The following is a 21,037-nucleotide window of genomic DNA, read 5'->3' as shown; positions in this document are numbered from 1 at the left end:
ATGCTGATTTTATCAGCGTAAGAGAGCTAGGTAGACTTCCTGCTGGCTCTCTGAACTACAGCACAGCAGTGTTTTAAGGAACTTAGCAGAAATATACAGCACAACCTCGGCAAAATTAATTTTAATTACTGATGCATTTGGAAAATCTCTAAATGCCTGTAGTGCCAAGTCCTTTCTTTGTTGAACCAGTTTGCAGGTCATTTAATCCTGTAAAGAATACATGATGCTCAGGGCTAGTCTTTAAAGCTGACCAGTGTGTGTGTGCAGGAGGGAGGAGGATGCTGGTGGGGAGCATATGCACGTGGAGCTATTAGAGACTGTGGGAGTGAGAAGATAACTTAAAAAGTTCATCAGGCCCTGCTGATGTCTTCTGATGAGGCCTGGAAGTGCACTGGATCCCAGGGAAGTTATACCTTAGAGGCAGTGTTTTTTGTTTGGTTCTGTGGCTCAGTGTTTACCCAGCGATTTGGTCTAGGAAATGTTGTGTCAGACGTGGAGGTATTTGTTTACTGCTGCTTTTCTCCCTCAGATTCCCGAAGGAAATACACTCAGGTCTCCTGGAGGTAATTTCCCCATCTCCACATTTCTATCCTGATTTCTCCCACCTGCGGGAATCCTTTGGAGACCCCAAGGAAAGAGTCAGGTAAGAATGAGTGAGCTTATAAATAATCAAGCCCTGAATTAAGGAACTACAGCAAGTTCCTCTCTGTCTCCAGCAGGGAAAGCTCTTCTGCAGGGCCAGGCGAGGACTTTAAACTTGAATTATCCAAGATCTGGAAGGACACGATTTGGTGACAGGGGGATGAACTGGCACCAGCTTTGCCAGGCTTGGCAAAAGCCTTGTAGTGTTTCCATCACAAAGCGAGGAGCTCATTTTAACCCAAATTATCATCATATCAGAAGTCTTTGAGATTTCCAGTAACTCTTAGCTGACCAGGGACCAAAGGGAGATGCCATGTGCCCTCCCCTCTGCCTCCCAGGGCTGTGCCACCTTCCCATCTCCAGCCCAGCCTGGGCAGGCTCCCTGGAGCAGCCACTATCCCAGCAGAGGCTGATGCTCCCACTGTCTTTGTCTTTGCAGGTGGAGGACAAAGCAGAACCTGGACTACTGCTTTTTAATGATGTATGCCCAGTCCAAAGGCATTTATTATGTGCAGGTGGGTTTGGTGCTGGTGCTGGAGGGAAGATGGATGTACCTGCAAGTTCACTGTACTGCCTTGTACCACGGAGAGAGTGCAAAGAGCATATCCAATTCTGTGATGCAGCAGAGTGGGAGCAGGTTTTAACCACATAGGTTCAAAAGCTGAGTTTTTAAAATACTTTTAGATTTGGAAACCTCCCACTTAGGAAAGGCAGAAGTCCTTGTTTCTATTACCTGTTAGACTGAGTGAAAAAAAAAAAAAGTGCTTGGAGCATATTCCAGAATAATCTGGGTCTGTGCCAAAGCTTTCCTCTGGTCTATGGTGTGATTGCTCTGCATAGAGACACTGTTGCTGGGACCTGCATGGGACATTGGCACTGTGCCCTTTTGTCTTGCAGCTGGAGGATGACATTGTGGCCAAACCAAACTATCTCAGCACGATGAAGAACTTTGCCTTGCAGCAGCCCTCTGAAGAGTGGATGATCCTGGAGTTCTCTCAGCTGGGGTTCATTGGTAACATTCTCCCCCACTCACCCCAGTCCTATCAGGCGCAAGGCACAAGAGCCTGCTGGCTCTTGCCAGCACTGCATTCTTGGCCCAAGAAATTGTCCCCACAAGACGGTAAAATACTTGGACTTGATCCCCTCCTATTTTTGCAGTGACCCTTGTGTTTGCACAGGGGAGAAAGATCCTCACAGCTGGTACTGCTGATGCTCACTTTAAGTAAAAATAAACCTGGTGAGTGGCCCAGCCGACAGCCAAACAGCTTAGATATGGCCAGTAGCTTTTAGGCTGGATGGGATCTGGATTTGCCTAAGAGTGTGCAAAAGGAAGTTTGCATCAGCCCAGAACTATTTTGGGAACGGCAGTACACGGTTGCAGTAGCAGCTTGATCTGTTATTTTGGATACTGGTTTGATTGGCTTAAAACTTGTAGTTCTTGGGGCAGGAAATGGTCTGTCCTGCAGCTGGCTGCATTTTTCATCCTTGTTTCTCTTTACTGAATGGGAGAGTTTTAGACCTTTTGATACTGTTATGACCTGTGAGACTCTAATGCTTTCTAATTCTGCGACAAATATTAAATCCGGAACTGTATTAGCAATGTCAGCAGTGCTGGTACATAAACAGGAGCCACATGTTGTTTCCTTTCCGCAGATAGACACAGCTAACCTCCACAGCCCAGTCTCCCAATTTTTTCTTTCCCAGCTCTGATTCTAGACCATTTCATGCCATAGCTCCTCTCTCTCTCTCTCTTCGCTCTCTCTTTGTGCTCTAGGAAAAATGTTCAAGTCTCTGGATCTGAGCTTGATTGTGGAGTTCATCCTGATGTTCTATAAGGACAAACCCATTGACTGGCTGCTGGATCACATCCTCTGGGTGAAAGTCTGCAACCCTGAGAAAGATGCAGTACGTAAACAACCTCTCTTGAAGGGAAATGTTCTGTTGTGTGTGGGCAAATGTTCGCTTGGCTGTGCCTCCAGAGGATCTTTCCTGTGAGCTCTGGTGCTAACTGACTTTGCACCGAGCCGTGCCATCCCTGTGGAGCGTGCCGCAGGGTGTCCTTGTGGATTGTGTAAGTGGAGACCTGGGAGTTCAGGCTTTTGTAGTCTGCAGCTGCCAGGAAAGGCATTATTTCTGCATCTAAGCACTAATAGGGTATTCCTCCTGCAGCCCTCGAGGACAGGAGTCGTTCCCCATTCTTCTGTGTTGTTTTGCATTCCGGTGTGCTTCTCTCCCTGAAGCTGTTTTCCACTCGCTGACTGCAACCCCAGAATAACCCTTTGATGCTGGATCCCTGGGCCATACCCACCTGGAGCCACATGGACACTGCCCAGAGAGCTCACCCCAGGCAACCCAGAGCAAGCCCTCCTTGCACAGTCTGCCAGCATGAAGCCAGATCACACCAAGCTCTTGTCAGGGTTTCTAGGAGGGTGCAGAGAGGTGAAATGGGCTCTACTTTTGTGCTGCCATTCCTTTTGCAGAACCATAAGCCCCTGTGCCCTGTGGAGGTTGTGTTTGAACTCCAGCAGCAAGGGGCTAAAGCGAGTGGGAAGGGCAGAGGAGGAGTGTCTGTGGCAGCAGATGTAAGATGAGCTCAGCACCAGATACTCTCCTGCCTTCTCTCTGAACATACTGTATTTACTCAAACGCTCCTCCCCGGTGGAGAACGAGCAGCAGAGTCGCTGTGCAGAGCTCAGAGCCAGTGGCTTAGAACAGACCTCATGGTGACAACTGTGTTGTGGTGATAAATGCCAGAGCAAGTGGTCGCTCTGGAAATTTGTATTGTATTTATGTGCTGGGGGGTTGGACCATCCTCAGAGCTCTGCAGAAGTGGGGCAAGGATGTGGTTTAATTTGGCCTGATCCCTGGCAGAGGCCATGGCACTGGCTCCAGTACCCCTTGTGCAGCAGGACCAGTCTCAGATGATGCCCACTGAATCCTCCTGGCAGTTCAGACCATGTGCTCAGCTGTGACAGGGCAGTTCCCAGGACTGTCTGACAACCCCACAGTCTGCACAGCTGTGGGTAAAGCTGGATGGGTGGGATGCTGGGATGGAGCTGGGAATGATGCTGCTGTCTGTGCCCCCACCTTCAAAATCCTCAGCCTGAGCACTGATTAAATGCAGATCCTGCTGTGCTGGATCATCTTCTCATCTGTGCTCATCTTTTCCTACCTGATGGAACCAAGGTTTTCTCAGGGGAAATTGCAAACCTCTTAAACATGTTGCCTTTTTAAAAATTAACCTACTTTCCATGTGGATTTCTGGCTCCTTTCCCCCACTGTTTGCATGATTAACTCTGCACAGCGCCCTTTCAAACATGACTTTCTCTTGTAAATCCCACTGTGCAAAATCAAATTGGTAGCGGGGAGGATTTGTCTTTTTGATTGAAAGTTTGTTTGACCTGAGCTTTTGGTAAGTGCTTTGCCTGCTCTGGGTATATTCTGCTCTTTCTTTTTTAACTAATTTTAGGTTTACCTGGGGTAGACCTGTGTGAAAGGATGACCTTCTTACCACCAACTGAGCTGTTCCCCCTCCTGGCTTGTCTGTGACAAGACTGCTTTCAGGAAACGTTTCTTTAGCAGTGCAGGAAAAGGGGAGAAAGATAAATCAGGAGATGCTGTAGCTGCCTCCATTCCCCTTCCTCTATCTCTCCCCATCCAGAGTGAGATAGCCATGATGGAGCTGCATCCCGAGTTGCTGGCAGTGAGTAGGGTCCGTCCCATTAGCACAGCTAGTTTTAATTTCCTAATGTAACGTGAGCTGGATTAGGGGATTATCTCTTTTGCAGCTCGCAGGGGTCATGCCTGGAATTTCCCAGCTCCTGGCCTGTGGTGGGGGCTTGGTGTGGCACCCTGTCTGTTCCAGGCACCCGCCGCGGGATTTCTGCCGGGTGGGAGGCTGCAAGAGCAGATGGCATTAGGGATGTGCATGCATTTCTTTTCTTGGAAAAAGCCAAAGTTGGATAACAAATACCCTCTCCATAAAGCTTTTAACCTGTATTTTTGTCCTGCTCCCCCAAACTGAGAAATGAGCTATTTTAAAATGTGAGTTCTCACTCCCCACGCTCTCAGTGATTTTCCCTTTTGTCCTTTATTCCCTCCCCATCGTCTCTCTCCCTCCACTCCATGGTAAATCACTGCCAGGATCACAGTTGCATCTCCAAGTTTATTTATGTGGTGGATAGGCGTGAAACAGCCCAGCAGCTCTGATGATGGCATGTGCTGTACATCTGCTCACAACTCCTGCCAGCAAACTGGGAGCTGCCCATCCAGAGAGAGCCCACACTTGGTACCTGTTCACCTGGCTCTGAGTTATCCTGGATTATTGTACCTTCAGACATCAGGGATCCCAAGCTCTGAGTTGTAGGAAAAAGGCTTTCCCAATAAGCCAAAGGGCAAAGGAAGCTCATTCTCTGGCTGTTCCTCCCTGGCAGCACAGAGGGGATTTGCTCAGCGTTCTTAGCTATGCTTGGCAAGGAGAAATTTGGCGCTTAAACCTGGACCCTGCCCAGCAGAGCCTGGGGGCCGAGGGGCTGAGAGTCATAGTCCGATTTCTCCAGAACGTGGTTAAAAGCTCTCTTGCCAGATTAGAGCCTAAATACCACAGAAGGGCATAGAAATGGTGTCGCTCCTTGTCCATCACTCTTGTGGGCCTCAGTGGCCTGCAGAGGTTGGAGCCTGGGGCTGTCTCGTTTCAGAAACACTGCGACAGGCAGAAGGCAAACCTGAGGATCCGCTTCAAGCCCTCGCTCTTCCAGCACGTGGGAACCCACTCCTCCTTGGCTGGGAAGATACAGAAGCTGAAGGTGGGTGCCAGCTCTCTGTCCAAGCTACAGGTGGCCTGGCCTACAGACACCCAGGAACTGGCTGCTTCTGGGTGGGGACATCAGTGACAGCGGCTGGTGGCAGCAGGATTTCTGTGAAGTGGTTGTGTTGTAGTCTGTATTACAGTGAGCTCAGGTAGCTCCTGCTCCTCAGAATGGCAGTGACATGCACCAAGAGTCACTGCAAGATTATAAGCCTTGGCACCAGTCCTGGCCACCCATCCTGAGTGCTAGGCCATGGTCCAGGCAAGTGACTTCGTAGAATCTACTAAAAATCCTTGGAGAGATGACTCCTGGGTTGGTCTGACTTCCTTCCCACTCCACTTCATGTTACTGGGATTCAGGGATAGGCAAATTATAACTCACTGTATAAGAGCTGGAGTTGTTGAGGTGTGTTTAAACATGAACAAAATGCAGCTTCCCACGACTACAAGTGCAGAATCCAAGGACAGACGTCCCTGGGCTGTGCTGTCTGTGTGATCCTCGGGGCAATGGATGGTATAATCCAGTTTGTATCACAGTGCAGTGCTGTCAGGCCACGTAATCCAGTCATTTTATGCTATTGTCAGCCTCCCAGCTGCTTTCTCCTCAAGTGTAAAGACTGTTTCCAGAGCTCCTGGGGCATGGACAGGCGTTCAGGGACATTTGGACAATGAAAGGCTCCTTGGTGTGCTGGATCAGAGCACAGAGCAGGGATGTTTCTCTGAGCTGCCTCTCCTGAAGCAGTGTCCTGGGATCCAGTCACACATTCCCCTGCCTGGTGCCTTGCCCAAATTACTTCCATCTCTCATCCTTCTGTGCCCTGCAAATCACAAAATTTTAATTTGCAGTGCCTTGTAGCTGGGACCCTGGTTCCTCACGGGCCAGAGCAGCTCACGGCCCTTCTCTGCCCTTTTACTTTGTGCCCACCAAGGACAAGGACTTTGGAAAACAGGCACTGCGGAAAGAGCACGTCAACCCTCCTGCCGAGGTGAGCACCAGCCTGAAAACCTACCAGCACTTCACCTTGGAGAAAGCTTACCTGAGGGAGGACTTCTTCTGGGCCTTCACTCCCACTGCCGGAGACTTCATCCGATTCAGATTCTTCAAACCACTCCGTATTGAAAGGCCAGTGCTTGAGGGGTCAGCGGGGTGTGGGGGCAGCCCAGAGCATGTGGAGACACTTGGCTCTTGCTCTTCTGGCAATTTAAATCAAATTTCTTGCCCATCTCCTGCTTGGCTGCCCAGGAGGAGGGAACAGTGCTCTTCCAGGGGAAGATAATTTGCCCCTTTCTCAGTGGGGCCACCTTTGCCAGAGCCCTTTGCTTTCTGTCTCTTGTGAGCAGTCCATGGTTTAGCTGATCTGGCACAGAAAGTCCCGTGCCAAATCGTGCTGTGGGCTCTTTGGGAAGGTGCCTGTTAGGTTGAGCTGTTTGATGATTCAGAGGGGTGAAAGCCATCGTGTGCCCCCTCGCTCAGTGTGCCTTTCTGTGGGTTTGGTCTCTGTCACAGGTTCTTCTTCCGCAGCGGGAACATCGAGCACCCAGAGGACAAACTCTTCAACACGACCGTGGAGGTTCTGCCGTTTGACGTAAGTGTTTGATTGAGATTTGAGGTGAGGGTGGAGTGGGAAGCAAAAGAAGTTTGAGAGGAGGGAACTGCTTAAAGCCGTCAGGAAAATCTGTACAAGATTCGAGTGCCTCTTACAGGTGCTGGCAGGGAGCCAGCGGGTCGTGCCTGGTGTGATGCCACCTCGGGAGCAGGGTACTTTGCTGAGCAGGGCTGTGTGAGCCATCCTGCCTGGGGATGCTCCAGTGGGTGGGATGGCTGCAGGGGAGGGGATGAAGCCAGAATGGTGCAGTGGAAACAGCAGCGTGAGGACTGCAACTGTCCTCTTGTTTTGGGCATGTGTCTCTGGGTGCCAGGTATGGGACGAGGTGCCAGGGTTTGCTGACAAGGACAGCTCCGGGGTTGCTGCTTTTCCTTGGGGCTTTTGGGTGTCTCTTGCCTCTGGTCTTGCACAAAACTCCTCTCCTTCTGCAGAGTCTACAGTCAGATAAGGAAGCCTTGCAGGAAGGAAGAGGCACAGTCGTCAAATACCGCAGGACGGCGGATGGCTACGTCCAGATAGGTACAGGGAGTGTGGGGTGGGAAAGGGCCTGCTGGCTTTGATAACACAGCCCATGTCCACACCTGCATGTCAGTCAAGAGCCTTAGAGCTGTTTGCTTGGCAAACAGTAATTTCTGCTTGCCAGGAGCCAGGTTGGAACAGGATTTGTCATTGTCTCCTCTCCTCCGCTGCCCTCGCTCTCAGACCAGGTTGTCCTCAGATGATTTTCAGTCCTGTGTTTCTGCCAGTCTCTGCTCAGAGCCGGGACCAAATGATGGTGATTATTTGTTTGCTTACCCTGGGGTTAAAAACCTCCACCACGGGCAGTTTTGCCATCTCTGTACTCATCCACTTGCAGGTCAGTCTTTGTCTCTAGCCACCTGAGCTTGTTTTAGTGCTTGCCCTGCCCTTGGACAGGAACAAGCAATTGCAGCCTCCAGAGAGCTGCCAGTGTGTGATACGGCCCTGGTGTCCCTGCTAAGATTTCATTTTTTTTTTAAGTAGACAAATAAAAGAAAGATTTCTTGACACATGCAGTGTTTTGCCGTTTTCTCATTCCTGTACATTCTGGCTGGTTTCTCCCAGTTGAATTTTCAAAAAAAGAATAATCAAAACCAAAAAGCATGTCAGGCCACTCTGTCCCCTTTTGCACAGCAGTGATATGTCACCAGATACTCCCAATACATTTTGTTTTGTTTACCTGATTGGTGTTCTCCAAAGTGTGGCATTTTGCACTGTATTGCCATCCACACTGCTGGCTTTCAGCCTTTTTTGTGCTGGGGAGCTGCAGGCAGGGGCTGCTGGGGCTGTTGGTGGTGCCCAGGGGGAGAGGGGACATGGAGGGGCAACGCGAGAGGACCATCCCTGTGTCAGCCACGTGCTCTCCCCACCAGGCTCGTTCTCCAAGGGCGTCGCAGAGGGTGAGGTGGACCCATCTTTTGGGCCACTGGAGGCCATCAGGCTGTCCATCCAGACCGACTCCCCGGTGTGGATCATCCTGAGCGAGGTAAGCTGAGCTCCCTCAGCACCTCCTCACCCCTGCCCCGCTCCTCGCTCTGATCCATCCCGCTCTTCTTTCAGATTTTTATCAAAAAAGCCGAGTGAAACAGGCACGAGGCCGAACGGACACCCTCGTGGATGGATCCCTGGTCCTGCTCCCTGCCTCCCACTCCCTGCTCCCCGCGGCGCCTTGCCCGGAGCAGGGCTGGCCGCGGAGGCGGCGCTCGCCCGCGGCAGAGCTGCTGCTGCGCCAGCCCCAGCGGGGCCAGCACGGGCATTGACTTCTCCTGGAGAGGAGCAGACAGCAGAACCTGACCCCTGTGCAGGGGTGGCTTTGCTCCGCTCCCTCGGGGTGCTGCTGCTGCTCGGGACACACGGACACAGGACAGTTTGGGGTCGGGGTGAGCTTTAGCCAGCGTGGGGACAAAAAGCACCTTCAGCCCCAGACAGGGCAGTCTTTGGCTGTGTTTGGGGACAGAGCAGGTCACACTCAGTCCTGCCAGCTGACCCCACTGGCACACTGGGATGGAGCGGCAGGGCCCGAGCTCTGCCTTGCCCTCTCCCAGGCAGCACTCCTGGCCGCAGCTGAGGATTAAGTGAGGGCAAAGACTGACCCTCCTTCAGCAGAGGAGGAACGAATCCAAAGGGGTTGGAGCTATGATTATGGCAGGGAAAACAAAAAAATAAAATATGCCACACTGTGCCTGCCAGCATTGAACACAGCCCCTTAACTCACGGTGAAGTCTCCAATGTCTTCATGCCTTGATTGAGTGCAGAAACTGTCTTTTAAATAACTAATTCAGTTATTGATTGATGTGGGTTTTTTGGGGATGGAAAAAAAAAAAAGCAGAGGTAGCCCAGTTCAAAAATAGTAGGGATTAGTGTAAATCCCAATGTCCTTTCAGCTATACACTGGAATGCATTATACTACTTTAATGTTCTGTATTTTTTATTATTGGATACATTTGATTTTTCAAGTACATCTCTCTATATAAATATATAAAACAATGTGCACTGTAATAAAAGCTAAATTTAAACCTTTGGTGCAGTAGTGAGAGTCACTTGCAGCAGGGCTGCTTTAGGCACCTGTGAACCCCAAGTTCACAGTGGAGGGTGGAATCTAGGGAGGGCAAAGTCCTTTTGCAGAGGTGGTGATCAGTGAAGCTGGGGTAAAGTAAAGGTCATTTAATCAATGCCAAACAGACTTTAGTACTTGGGCTAGGGTCAGGCTTTTCTCCCAATGTTTGGATGTGGTTTTAGGCAAGCTTACCCATCATTTTCAGTTAATCACAGCAGCTTTTTCTATGAAACCCAGTCCCCAACTCAGATGTTCTCACACCAGTCTCTGAGCACCTTTGACAATCACAGGTGATTTCTAGTGAGAAAAAGAATTTATTTTTTATATCCATGGTGTGATTCTTCAGCACAGATCATTACAGCAGTAAGGAGGAGAGACGACAGCATGTGGGTCAATCTGTGCTCCATGAGGCAGAGCCAGAGGCATTTTAGAGCAGACAGTGCTACAAAGCCCAGCAGTGAAGCTCCTCAGCAGGGGCAGAGGCTGGAAAGCATTTGCTTTCTAGAAGGGAAATTATCTCTGAAGAGCAGAGGAGTGCCAGCATCCATCTCCCTTCAGCAGGGAATGCAGAGCCAGGGAAATATTCTCTCTCTGATGGTGCCACATGACTGGCTCCCCTGTGCAGGGGGCAGACAGTGGGTTTTGGGGGAGCTGTGGCCCCTCTCACCAGGCACCACGGAGCTGGAGAGGCCACAGCAGTGCTGCCATCCATGTGGAGGAGCTGGGCCTCAGGAAGTGTGCCAGGAGCCCAGCCACTGCCAGCCCCAGCAGCCCCCAGAGCAGCCAGGCACTGGCATACAGCGGTCCCAACCTGGGTGGGAGAAAACACCATCAGGCACGGCCAGCCCAGGCGGGGCACAGGGCACTCTGGCAGGGCTGTGAGTCCCCACCCCCTTGGGGACAGCCAGGGAAGAGGTGACACAGCCGTGAGCACATGGGGGCAGGAGGGGAGGAGGAGGTGGTGAAAATCTGCCTGCAGTCCCCCCATAGGGAGGAAGCCTGTTCCAGGGGCCAGGTCCTGCCCCCAGGCTCCCTGGGCTGGTTTGGGTCCCGTCAGGTCCTTACCGTCCCCGGGCAGCCCCGGCGTAGCCCTGGAAGTACCGGAGGCGGCTGTAGAGGTACAGCAGCCCACACGCTGCAGCCACACCTGGGGGGACAGGAGAGCTGAGCTCTGCTGGGGTCAGCACCCCTGACACTGCATTCCAGCTCAGTGTCCCCAGCAGGTGGGACCAGAAAACCAAACACAGAATGATTTGGCTTTAAACCACTGGGAGTTATAAATGAGTTTTCTTCCTTCCCTTTCTGCGAGGGATGAACTTCTCTGCCCCACAGAGTTGCCCTGGGACTTGGGTTGGCAGTGCTTCCTTATGTGGTTTCTCCTCACGACTAAATGGAGGCAGCAACCAAATCCCCTGAGCTCACTCGGTAGGGATAGGCAGTGGATGAGTAAACGTTGGGGTTATGGTTTCTTGTTCTGACATAGCTCTGCCTCAGCTGCTGACACCTTGGCACCCTGGGACAGCCTGACCTTGTCCAGCAGAAGCAGCACAGGGGGGACAGCCAGGCTCCAGCAAAGGAGCAAGGGCTGCCAGTGCTTCCTCCTCCAGGCAGGAGTGGGCTCAGCTGTTCCCAGCTGGAGTTGAGGCCCTTCTCAGTCGATCCAGCTAAAGGGGAAATTTGCTTTCCATGAACAAGAGCCTCACAGGCATAGAGAGAATGCCTGAGTTACAATGGGATTCAAATTGGGGCTGGGGTTTTTTGGTTTGTTCACATGGTTTGGGTTGGAGTTCCGCCCTGCCACATCCCTCTTACCTTGATGGAAGAAGATTCCAGCAACCCAGAGGAGGGAAATGAAGATTGGGAAGTACTCTGAGCAGTTGGCCCTGGTGAGAACCAGAGATGAGAGTTAAAATTACCTCCTTGTACATCTGAGCCTGGATAACCAAGACTGGAGAAAGGAATTGGAAACTCAAGCTGCAGCGAAGTAAAAGAGCTGATGAGAACCATTGCTGTGCTGTGGGAAAGGAGCACACCCAATACCTGTACTGTAGAGAAAAAAGCAGCCAAACACCACACAGCATTCACCTTCCTGCATTCACATGGACCTGGCATGACAAGCTGTGGCTGAGATGGAGATTTGGCTCTGCTGGACCCTCGACAGGCTCCATCCCACACACAGCACCACCCCAGAGAGCTGCTGCACCCCAGCTGCTGGGGGAGAGCCTTGTCAGTATTTAAGGAGCTTTCTCTTTCCCCTTGGGTGAGCACAGCTCAAATTTGGGAGTCACACAAGTCACACACCAAGAAGGAGCCTTCCCTCAGATAAAATTCAGCAGGAGGTGATCAGATTTACAGCCAGCTTTTCCTCCTTTTTCCTTTAGTGACAAAAATACAGATTTTTCTGCGAGAGTAGGAGCTGTGCTATTAAAGACATTGGTTTTGCTTCTCCCACATTTTACCACTCCCTAGGCAATTTAATCTTAATGTTGGCCAAAAATATACAAACCTTTGGAGAATGGAGCCAGACTGGGAGCTGGAAAAAGTCTGAAGAACCTTATTCTGTAAATGCAGTTTGAGCCACAGTGAGGGGAGGCTGCCAGGTTTCAAGTGAGTAATGCATCAATACCACTTTTTCCCATATTTTTTTTTCAATATATCAAATTATCCATTTGTATACTCTTCCATAGGGAAAAGAGAAGAAAAACCCACAGAGAAGCAGTAACTTCTCAAGCTCCCCGAGGTCACCTTCCCTGCCACAGCCCATGGCGTGACTTGGGTAACACACATTTAATAGTTAAGTATTTAATTAAAAGCCACATCAGCAGCTCCCCAGCTCGCAGAGGCTGATGTCTCCAGGCAGGCTGGCTTTCCATGGTGCCACAGAAGGACTGAAGCTGGTGTTTTTGTCACTCCACAAACGTTTCCTGTGTGCTGGCAAGGGAACGCAGCTGCTTTGTTCAGGATTCAGTGCCGGGCTGGAATTACCCTTCACACCAGCTCCAGCCAATTCCTTTCAATTGCTCACAAAACAGAACCACTGAGATGAAAGGTGGAATCTGGTGCTTGCTGGAAGCTGAAGGGATCTGTGAACGTTTCCAGTTTAGCTCCAGCATTGCTCTCTCCATAGGAACAGAGCAAAAAGAAACTGCCCTCAGCAGGGGCCCACGAGTGCTGATTCTCACAGTACAATGGCTTCTGAAAGGGAAAAAATGAAAATGCCCTTGTAGCTGGTTCTGCCAGCAAGGCCCTTTGCTTCAATTCAACAGCAAAACATTACAAGAAAATATCAGGTTATTAATAAAGCTTTGGCTGCTCTCAGCATTTGGAGCCAATGGTAATATTAAATTTAATGATTCTAATTGTGAATGCTCTGCACCTCCTCCATACGGCCACTAATTTGTAATTTGGCTGCCTCACAATGCCAGAAGGAGAATTATCATGGATGGACAGAATCACCCCAGCCAAAGTGCTCCAAATCAAAATGCAGACCTTTGCACACAAAGCATTGGGAAAAAAAAAAAATAATAACAGTAGCAGTAAGTGGAAAGGTGATTGAGGGAGACCAGTCTCTCCCAACAGTGACAGTTGACTCAAGTCTTATCTAGATAAAGTCAGCACAAAAAGTCAAAATCTTACTGAGCTCTGAAGGTCCGCTCAAATTCAGGGTGACCTGTTGTTTCGGGAGGGGAAACCTTGTACTTCCGACGGGCGTAGATCACCTGCATTGCAAAATAGGCTGAAAACAGAACACAGGAATGGTAACAGACCTGCAGTGTTTATTTAGCAAAGTGTTATCTGGCTTGGAATCGAGCAAGTGGTTAGAATGAAAGAGCTGATATGATCTAGGTCCATAGTCCAGGGCTGTCACACATGACCTGTAATAAATGTGCCATTTGTTTCACTGCCATGCTTTAAATTCAGGTTTGGTTATCCCAGCCGAGTGCCAGTGCTGGATGACACTGCATCACCTCACACCCAACAGAGCCCTCAGTGCTGCTCCCAAGCAAAAAATAAAACCTTACCAAGCCCACACTGAGTCACAGAATTACTTCTTAATCTTGCACTTTGTATTTAGAGTACATGTGCACCCTCAGCCAGTCCGATGGGCATGATGTGCAACACTTTCTGCTATTCCCAGTGGGTGCAAAGTATGGCCCATGTCACAGAGCAGTATCCAAACTGTCAAGCACTGGGATACCATTAAGTCAATTGGAGATGCTCCTAATCATGGCAAGAAAAGGAAATGGGGAAATGGTGATTATTTCTTGCTCTTCACTCCTGCAGGACAGCCCCAGTTCTGTCAAGGAGCAGAGGTGCTGCCCGTGCCTGCTATCAGTCTGTGCCACATTTGAGCCAAGGCAGTGACTGACTCAGTGTCTGCTACATCAGTCCTTTGTACATTTGTAAAGGACATGGAAAGTCATTTCAAAACAATGAAAACTTGCTCATATGAAGATTTGGAGTGTTTCCCTACTTATTGAAAGCTCCTACTCCCACGGGCAATTCATGATGCTCTGTTTTATTTAGGTGCACTACTACACTGCTGCCTTTATTGAAAACTCCTATTTTCACATAGGAGAAAACTAAATTATAAAAACAATTACTTTGGTGGCTGTGGTGGTGTCACTGAGACAGTTGAGTGAGCTAAGTCCTCATGTAGCAACATTTCCAGAGCATTCCAGAGAGACAAGGAGCCAGGGTGCAAGGCCTGCCTTGGGAACTCTCCTATTGTAACAGAGATAAAAGCAGAACAGCAGGATAGAGAAGGGGAAGTAGGGACAGATGTTCCAAGATTAAAGACAAGACATGTGCCTGCAGAAAAGCATTAGAACATATGTAGAAGGGAATTAGAAATGTAAATAATCTGATGCTATGTGACTTGTGTATCACAAGGATTTAGTAACATAAATACAAACAGTCATTCCTTTCAGAACACATATAAGAACAATTAAGCATGTTCTAGCACCTTCCACAGAGACCCAGCCCTAAACGAGAGGTGCTGACAGAGCAAAGTGGGGGGAAATAAGAATGTTCCCCCCTCTTTGATTCACTTGTAGCAGGCTGATCACGGGTGAGGGTGTCACCCTTCTGCAGAGGTCCAGCAGGACAGGATAGCGTTCCCTCTGTGAACCCAGAGAGGTGTAACACACAACTGGAACTCAGCAGCTGCTGGAGAGCTCTGGGAATAAGATGAAACCATGACCCATCCTGTTACCCCTCCTCCCTGATGCTCTCAGGGTTTCATCCCAGTCTCCTCTCCAGAAATGGACTGAGCTGAAGATACAGCAGCATCAGCAGATCTGGCTTGTGGCATTAGCCCGACTGCACCGGGCAATGCTCTTCATCCTGCTTTGTACCATCTGCACCTTTCCCCAGGTAGGATTCTTGTGACTGATGAGTGAGGTAAGGGTCATTTCACATCAAACCTCTCCATCAGCTCTACACTTAGCATCTTGCTTCTACACAGGACCTAATATTCAGACAAGTCCTACACAGATCCTTGACACTTAGGAATGGGTGACATACAAAACAACCACCCAAGAGGAGCAGCAGCCTTTTGGAGAACAGCTGGCTGTTCCCCAAACCTGGTGTAAGGGTGAAGAGCTAAGGATGAAGAACCAGTCCACAAAAGCACTTCCTAGAATGAGGTGTTGAAAAAACCCACATTGCATGAGCCTTCTTAGCACAGACTCTTACAGAAAAAGAGTTCAATCTACTCTGCAGAACCTTTCAAAGCATTGTCTTTTGTGATTCATGTCTTGAGGTTAATCACCTGTGTGGATTCCCATGTGGCTGAGGGGCTCAGCTCTCCCTGAACTTTGCTCCTCAGTGGAAATATTCTTCATTCTCTATTTGATTATGTCCACAAACTTGTCAAATCATATCATAGTTGCTATCTGCCACATTTGAGTGAACCTGGCAAACAAGCCCTCTGGGGCCTGACAGTGACATTGCATAAGTTTTCTTTCCTTTGAAGCTGTAAAATAAGGGAGTGGGGGAAAAAACTGGAGTAGAATAATTTTGTTCAGTGGTACAATATTCACCACAAGGCTGGGGCACACATCTACAGAGTGCTACACTCAGAGTTTCACTAAAATGAGAATGACTAAATTAAAAAGGGGAAAGTTACTTTAAAGAATGTAGAAACTGCAGGCTCCCAGAAAATTCAAAAGGAAACATAAAAATCAACCAATGCTGTACCAAGGTCAGCCATTAAATTACATCTCCTGCACCAGGATGTGATGGAGCAGTGTCTGTAGGGATAGCCCACGTCTGTGCTTCAGTTCTCCACTGCTCAGAGCAAATCCCAGACCTCTAACTCACCTACAGAATGTCCTTTCAACACATGCAGAGAAAGCCACTGCACAGCTCTGAACCCCACTGACACGGGCACATGGATTTCACAGGACTAGGTGGAAAGGAAGCACACAGTGTCTTGCAATTGCTCCTTGGCTTCCCACACAGAGATCATAAAACCAGGATACCTCTGTGATCAAACAGATAGGAGGGTGCCAATGCCAGCTACCTATCTGCTGGCTTCACACCTGGCTTGCATGCCATCAAAGTAAAATGCTTAATGATGCAACCTTTAAAAAGTACTTGAAATTCTCATTAAACAAAAATATTTGAGACAAAACTGCTATCTAGGGATTTGGTACTGAGAGTTTCCAAAAGGAAAGGGGCTCAGCAGCATTTCTGTAACTCATTTTCAAGCTTTCTTTATGTCTGGTCTTTGCACACTAAACACTCGCTCCACTCCCACTTAGTTTAATAACAAAAAAATTCACAGTACAAAAGTTTCTTCCGTTTGTAGTTGTATGTCTCTGTAAATTGAGTGGAAATTACCGGAAATTCAGAAGTCTTCAGCTCTGTTTTTAAAGTGGCATATTTTGTTTTAGATAACACTTATATTAAGAGATTTATCTGACAGCTAAAAGCACATGATGCCGCTCAGGGATTCACATCCATTTTTAAGCAGAGGGGTGATAACTGTATGGTGAATTAATACAGTAATAATAAACCCCACAAACCTTTCCTTATAGAATGGTGAAGATTTTAATAAAATGGGGGCTCTGTCCCCATCCCAGGCAGAGGAGTGACTGTCCTGAAGCTCAAGGGGGAGAAATTTTGCCCAAACGACCCACAAATAAACAGAGCTTGTCAACAATGCTGCTCCTTCTAAATGGTCTAAACACAATGCATCTATTTAAATTAGAAGTCACTGAGTTCCTTTGAAGAGCTCTGTGTCTATTTCTGACCAGAACTTGCATTAGTTTCCAAATTACTGTGCTCTCAGCCCATCTTGTCATCTGCTCCATGCCATATGAACACGGATACTGGTCACAGAGAAACACCAATTTGCACGGGTCTCTTTCCTATATCCACACCAGGTCTGTCTGTACACTGACTTCCTCACCAGCACATTCACTAACCTGCCTTTATTTTGGCTACCTCCAGCCACTGCAAGTTACAAATTACCTGCTAAAATTCAATCACAAACTAGTTTACTTTAATAACATCACGTTGAAATTGCTTTAAGTCTAAAAGTTTTACCTGCTGGCCTTGAGGATCATTTTAGTCCCTGTTAAACAATGACCACCCTCAGGCAAGACATTTCTACCATTAACAGCCAAAAATTTGAATCATTTTACCATGTTGGAAAACAGTGACTTTCACTCCACACATGCTCCAAGAAAAACACAGGAACCACATCCCGCAAAGTTTAACATAATTAGCTGAATAATGGCATTGTACAAAGGACATTTACCTTGCTCCAGGACCCCCAGAACTGTGACTGTGGCCAGCAGGTTGATTTGATCTCTCATGCTGCTGACTGTGGAGCAAAGCCCAGCCTGATGTGCTGAGTACAGCTGTCCCAACACTCTCCCACCACCACCCCCTTCCACAGAGCTGCCTCTGAGCACAGGTGTTTCCTCCACCACACCTTAACTCACCTTAACTCTCTCCACACCACGTGGTTTTCCAAAGCAGCCACCCACCAGAAAATGTCTATTCCATTCAGCCAAGTGCCTTTTGCTGAACAACAGAGCAGGGAAGAATTTTACGTGAGCAAACTGTGAAATTCTTCTAATTACATTTACAGACTTTATTCCATTATTGAATTATATGTTGCAGGCAATGGAAAGATGATGAAATTCTTTCCAGCCCTTTTGTTGCTAGTTTTAATGACCTTTGAAGCATCTCAATTATGTGCAAGGTTGTAAAAATTATTAGCAAACATTTACAAATTAATAACTTGACCTTCTGCTCTTATTTCAAGTAGTGGAGTTGACCACATGAAAGATTCGATACACTCCAGCTGGAATAACTTAACTCTGTTACCAAATTCTGTGATTTAACAGAACATTCAGATACTTTATCCAACTAATTACTAGTCTTCAGTTTACCAAAGAGGAGTACAGTTCTTTTCTAGCACTCACTCACCCTTAGTAGTTTTCCGAAGTTTTTAAGCAATACAAACCTTTCCCTGGCTAACATACAAAATAAAAGTTGTCAGTTCTGAAGGCAGCAGAGGATGTAGAAACATAGACCCTGAGAAATGTTACACTGACATCAGAGTCATAATTGTAAAATGTAAAATTTGAAAACAAGCAATGCTTTAGCCCTGAATAACTTTTCTCCCCACTCCACAAATGTAAAATTGCCATCAGTTCAAAAAGTTACCTTATGTTCTTGAGCAACTTTAAATGGATGACTACTCTGACTTTAAAATTTTTTAAATCAAAGAGGAGGAAGGTTTTCCCTTAATGTCGGTGGTTGAGGCATCGCATTTCTCTCTGCTGAGTCACACACACAAACCCTCACTACAGAATTTGTACATGTACCAGACCTACAGTTTCTCCCAAGAGCAACACAGCAATATTTTTTTCTAGTTTGGCTCTTCATTGCTTCAAAACCCCATTGTGACAGCTCATCAAGTTGAAAATTCAGTTAATCAATCAAATATTCAATATTACACTTTTTATATATAACCACACGTGTGGAATAGTAAAACCACTCCCTTTCTCTATAAAACACTCATATGATGTGACTTCAGACTCTCCAAGGTACAGCAGACTCAGACTAAATAGAACTAAAACATAAAAGTTAACTAAAACATAAAAGTTAACCTTAACTGAACCTATTGGTGACCAAAGATTTCATCTGTGGTCTCCAATGTAAAGGTCAGAGGGGAAATGCCACCAGGGTCTCCTTACAACGTATTTCAACAAACAATGAAGGTTTGAGAAAACTTTCATTCCAATTTCCATTACTGTCAGGAAAAACACTGGCATCAAGAAAATAAAAATCAGTTTCTGAGCAAAGGTTTGTGACAAGCTGCCACCGACTCCTTAAAATCTTTTGAAAAGCACAATGTCATTTCAGTGGGGGATGGCTTGGGAAATTTCTGTTTCACTGAACAATGGCCAAAATGCAGCATTTTAATGAGACAACAAAGCAAAAATTAATGTAGCTTCATGGTTCCCCATGGGCTGAAAGCAGCTGATTCTGGTACTGCTGGATTGTTACATTTGGTTCTTTATAAACTTCTGAAGTTACAGGTCTCCTCCTCTCCCAAACAGAACACAAAACTTGTAGAGCAGGAATACACAAAAAATGCACTCCAGTAAGTCAGGATGCTGTGAGGAAACCTGGAGGCTGAGCCGGGGCTGCAAACGCAGCTGCACAATGACACCAACTGCAAAGCCTGCAGAATGAGCCAGCGATGGCTGAAGCTGGGCAGGGGCTATGGGACTGCAGCAGCCTTAAGCCAAGACCTCCAGACACACTGCTGCCAGTACTTTGCTCCTGGTTCAGAAATATCAGCTCCTGCTTGCAGCACGTGACCCACATCTCAGCTGGATTCTCGTGTGTGCCATGTGCCTGCATCAGACAAGTCTTGAGGAAATCAGTTTGAACTTCTAAAGGCTGTTATTCCAGGGAATTGGCATATTTTGGAACTCTACAATTTTGCATATGTGAGGTCATTATTAACATCTTTTTCACTATAAACAACCACCTCTGCAGTTGAATTTCCCAGCTTAAGGCCTACAATGCATTCCAGCAAAACAAACAAACAAACAAACAAAAAAAACCCAAACCAAAACAAAACAAAAAACCAAACCAACAACAAACCAAAAAAAACCAAAAAAAAAAACCAAACCCCAACACAAAAAACCAAAGCCTGGAAGCAGTGGGAGTAGCATAAAGTGGGAGTAGCATAAAGCCTGATTTTCAAAGTTACATTTTCTAAGGCCCCTTTATCCCGTTCTGGCCTGTTTAAATGGACTTTCTGAAACCATAAGAATTGTAAGACACAGCAGCAGAATTTTAGCCTTAGTAATAAATAGGCTGAGTAAAAACTGTATGTTGGGATGAAGGGAAGAAACCAGCTCACTAGGAATGACAATGCTGAACTCTGCTAGGCTCATGCAAATGTATAAAGTCACACCATGTATATTTAAGACACTAGCAAAATATTTATTTTATAATGATAAAACAGAAGTGAAGGATTTCTTTTTGGTGTGCACCAGTAATTGTAGTAAAAGAATAAGGGGATTAATGGACTCTTTATACATTTCAATGACAAAAATTCATAAAGGTTAGCATCAAATTCAACTGTTCTCCATTTACAAGCATAAAACTTACCATAATACCCCCCAAACACATATATAAAGAATTATAGTTTTAAAATCTATAAAAAGTAAAAAATATACAGTCAGAAGATCTAACTCTTATTCAAATCTTTAATATAAAATTGTAAACATTTATTTACACAAAGGAAATGTGTATAACAAAATTTTGAGCACCCTTTTCAATTGGATCGTGGTTTTTGGAAGGCAGTGGATGTTGCACAGTGACACTCTCACCTTGCCTGCCCAACCAAAACCGCAGTTTATAAATAAAGCCATGGGCGGCCGGCTGGGTTCAGTTCAGGGGAGATTGGTTTTATTGCTCTGAAGCTGCAGCAAATGGAAAGCCCGAGTGCAGACACAGCCAGTGACACGTTACAGGGCAGCAGGGCAGAGCCCAGCCCTGCCCAAGCACCCATGTACATCAAAACCGTATTTTCATTTCCATTGAACTGTTCCAAGCTCGTTCCAGCGGCACCGTGTTCTGTGCACAGGGACCAAAGCCAGAGCCGGGGGCTGTTGGATCCTGTTCACACACGGAGACCAATGGGCATTATAAGCCAGTTTGTCTAGAATCACACCTAATTTTACTCCAACAGTACCATGAAAAGGCCCTGTCATCAAACCCAGATACCTTCCTGAACAAACCCTCTGGTCAAGCAGAGCAATATCCACCTTAGCTTCCAGAAACAGTGGAGGAAAGAGCACACCTGCCTTTTCCTGGACATTTCGCTGGATTGCCTTTTTGGTAGTAATAATGCAAACAGCAGAT

General features: G+C 47.3%; 2 protein-coding genes across 3 annotated transcripts in view; one reads left to right on the top strand and one right to left on the bottom strand.

The window, feature by feature from the left end:
• The window catches only part of MGAT4B (alpha-1,3-mannosyl-glycoprotein 4-beta-N-acetylglucosaminyltransferase B), a 51,013-nt gene extending 41,423 nt beyond the window's left edge, over nt 1-9,590 (top strand). The window contains exons 6-15 of the mRNA XM_038149853.1: nt 530-643; nt 1,082-1,157; nt 1,540-1,654; nt 2,417-2,547; nt 5,340-5,447; nt 6,379-6,572; nt 6,957-7,035; nt 7,488-7,575; nt 8,448-8,560; nt 8,635-9,590. Of these exons, the coding sequence (XP_038005781.1) occupies nt 530-643; nt 1,082-1,157; nt 1,540-1,654; nt 2,417-2,547; nt 5,340-5,447; nt 6,379-6,572; nt 6,957-7,035; nt 7,488-7,575; nt 8,448-8,560; nt 8,635-8,658 (1,042 nt within the window). The 3' untranslated portion in view covers nt 8,659-9,590. The remainder of the gene's footprint in view (nt 1-529; nt 644-1,081; nt 1,158-1,539; nt 1,655-2,416; nt 2,548-5,339; nt 5,448-6,378; nt 6,573-6,956; nt 7,036-7,487; nt 7,576-8,447; nt 8,561-8,634) is intronic.
• On the bottom strand, nt 9,364-20,112 carry LOC119706335 (leukotriene C4 synthase-like). Of its 2 annotated transcripts, XM_038149855.1 has the most exons (6): nt 17,400-20,112; nt 13,268-13,367; nt 11,444-11,514; nt 11,160-11,295; nt 10,697-10,778; nt 9,364-10,442 (listed from the first exon to the last, which is right to left on the bottom strand). In XM_038149855.1, the coding sequence occupies exons 1-6, from the start codon at nt 17,455-17,457 to the stop codon at nt 10,074-10,076; spliced, it is 816 nt and encodes a 271-aa protein (XP_038005783.1). In that variant the 5' UTR covers nt 17,458-20,112; the 3' UTR covers nt 9,364-10,073. The 2 variants fall into 2 exon arrangements, with proteins under 2 accessions (XP_038005783.1, XP_038005784.1); XM_038149856.1 differs by lacking the exon at nt 11,160-11,295 and having other exon boundaries at nt 10,155-10,442.
• Nucleotides 20,113-21,037: the final 925 nt, after the last annotated feature.

Source organism: Motacilla alba, chromosome 13, assembly GCF_015832195.1.
Source record: "Motacilla alba alba isolate MOTALB_02 chromosome 13, Motacilla_alba_V1.0_pri, whole genome shotgun sequence".
Classification (NCBI taxonomy): domain Eukaryota; kingdom Metazoa; phylum Chordata; class Aves; order Passeriformes; family Motacillidae; genus Motacilla; species Motacilla alba.
The sequence above is the reverse complement of the archived record's forward strand: the minus strand, read 5'-3'. Positions and strand labels throughout refer to the sequence as shown.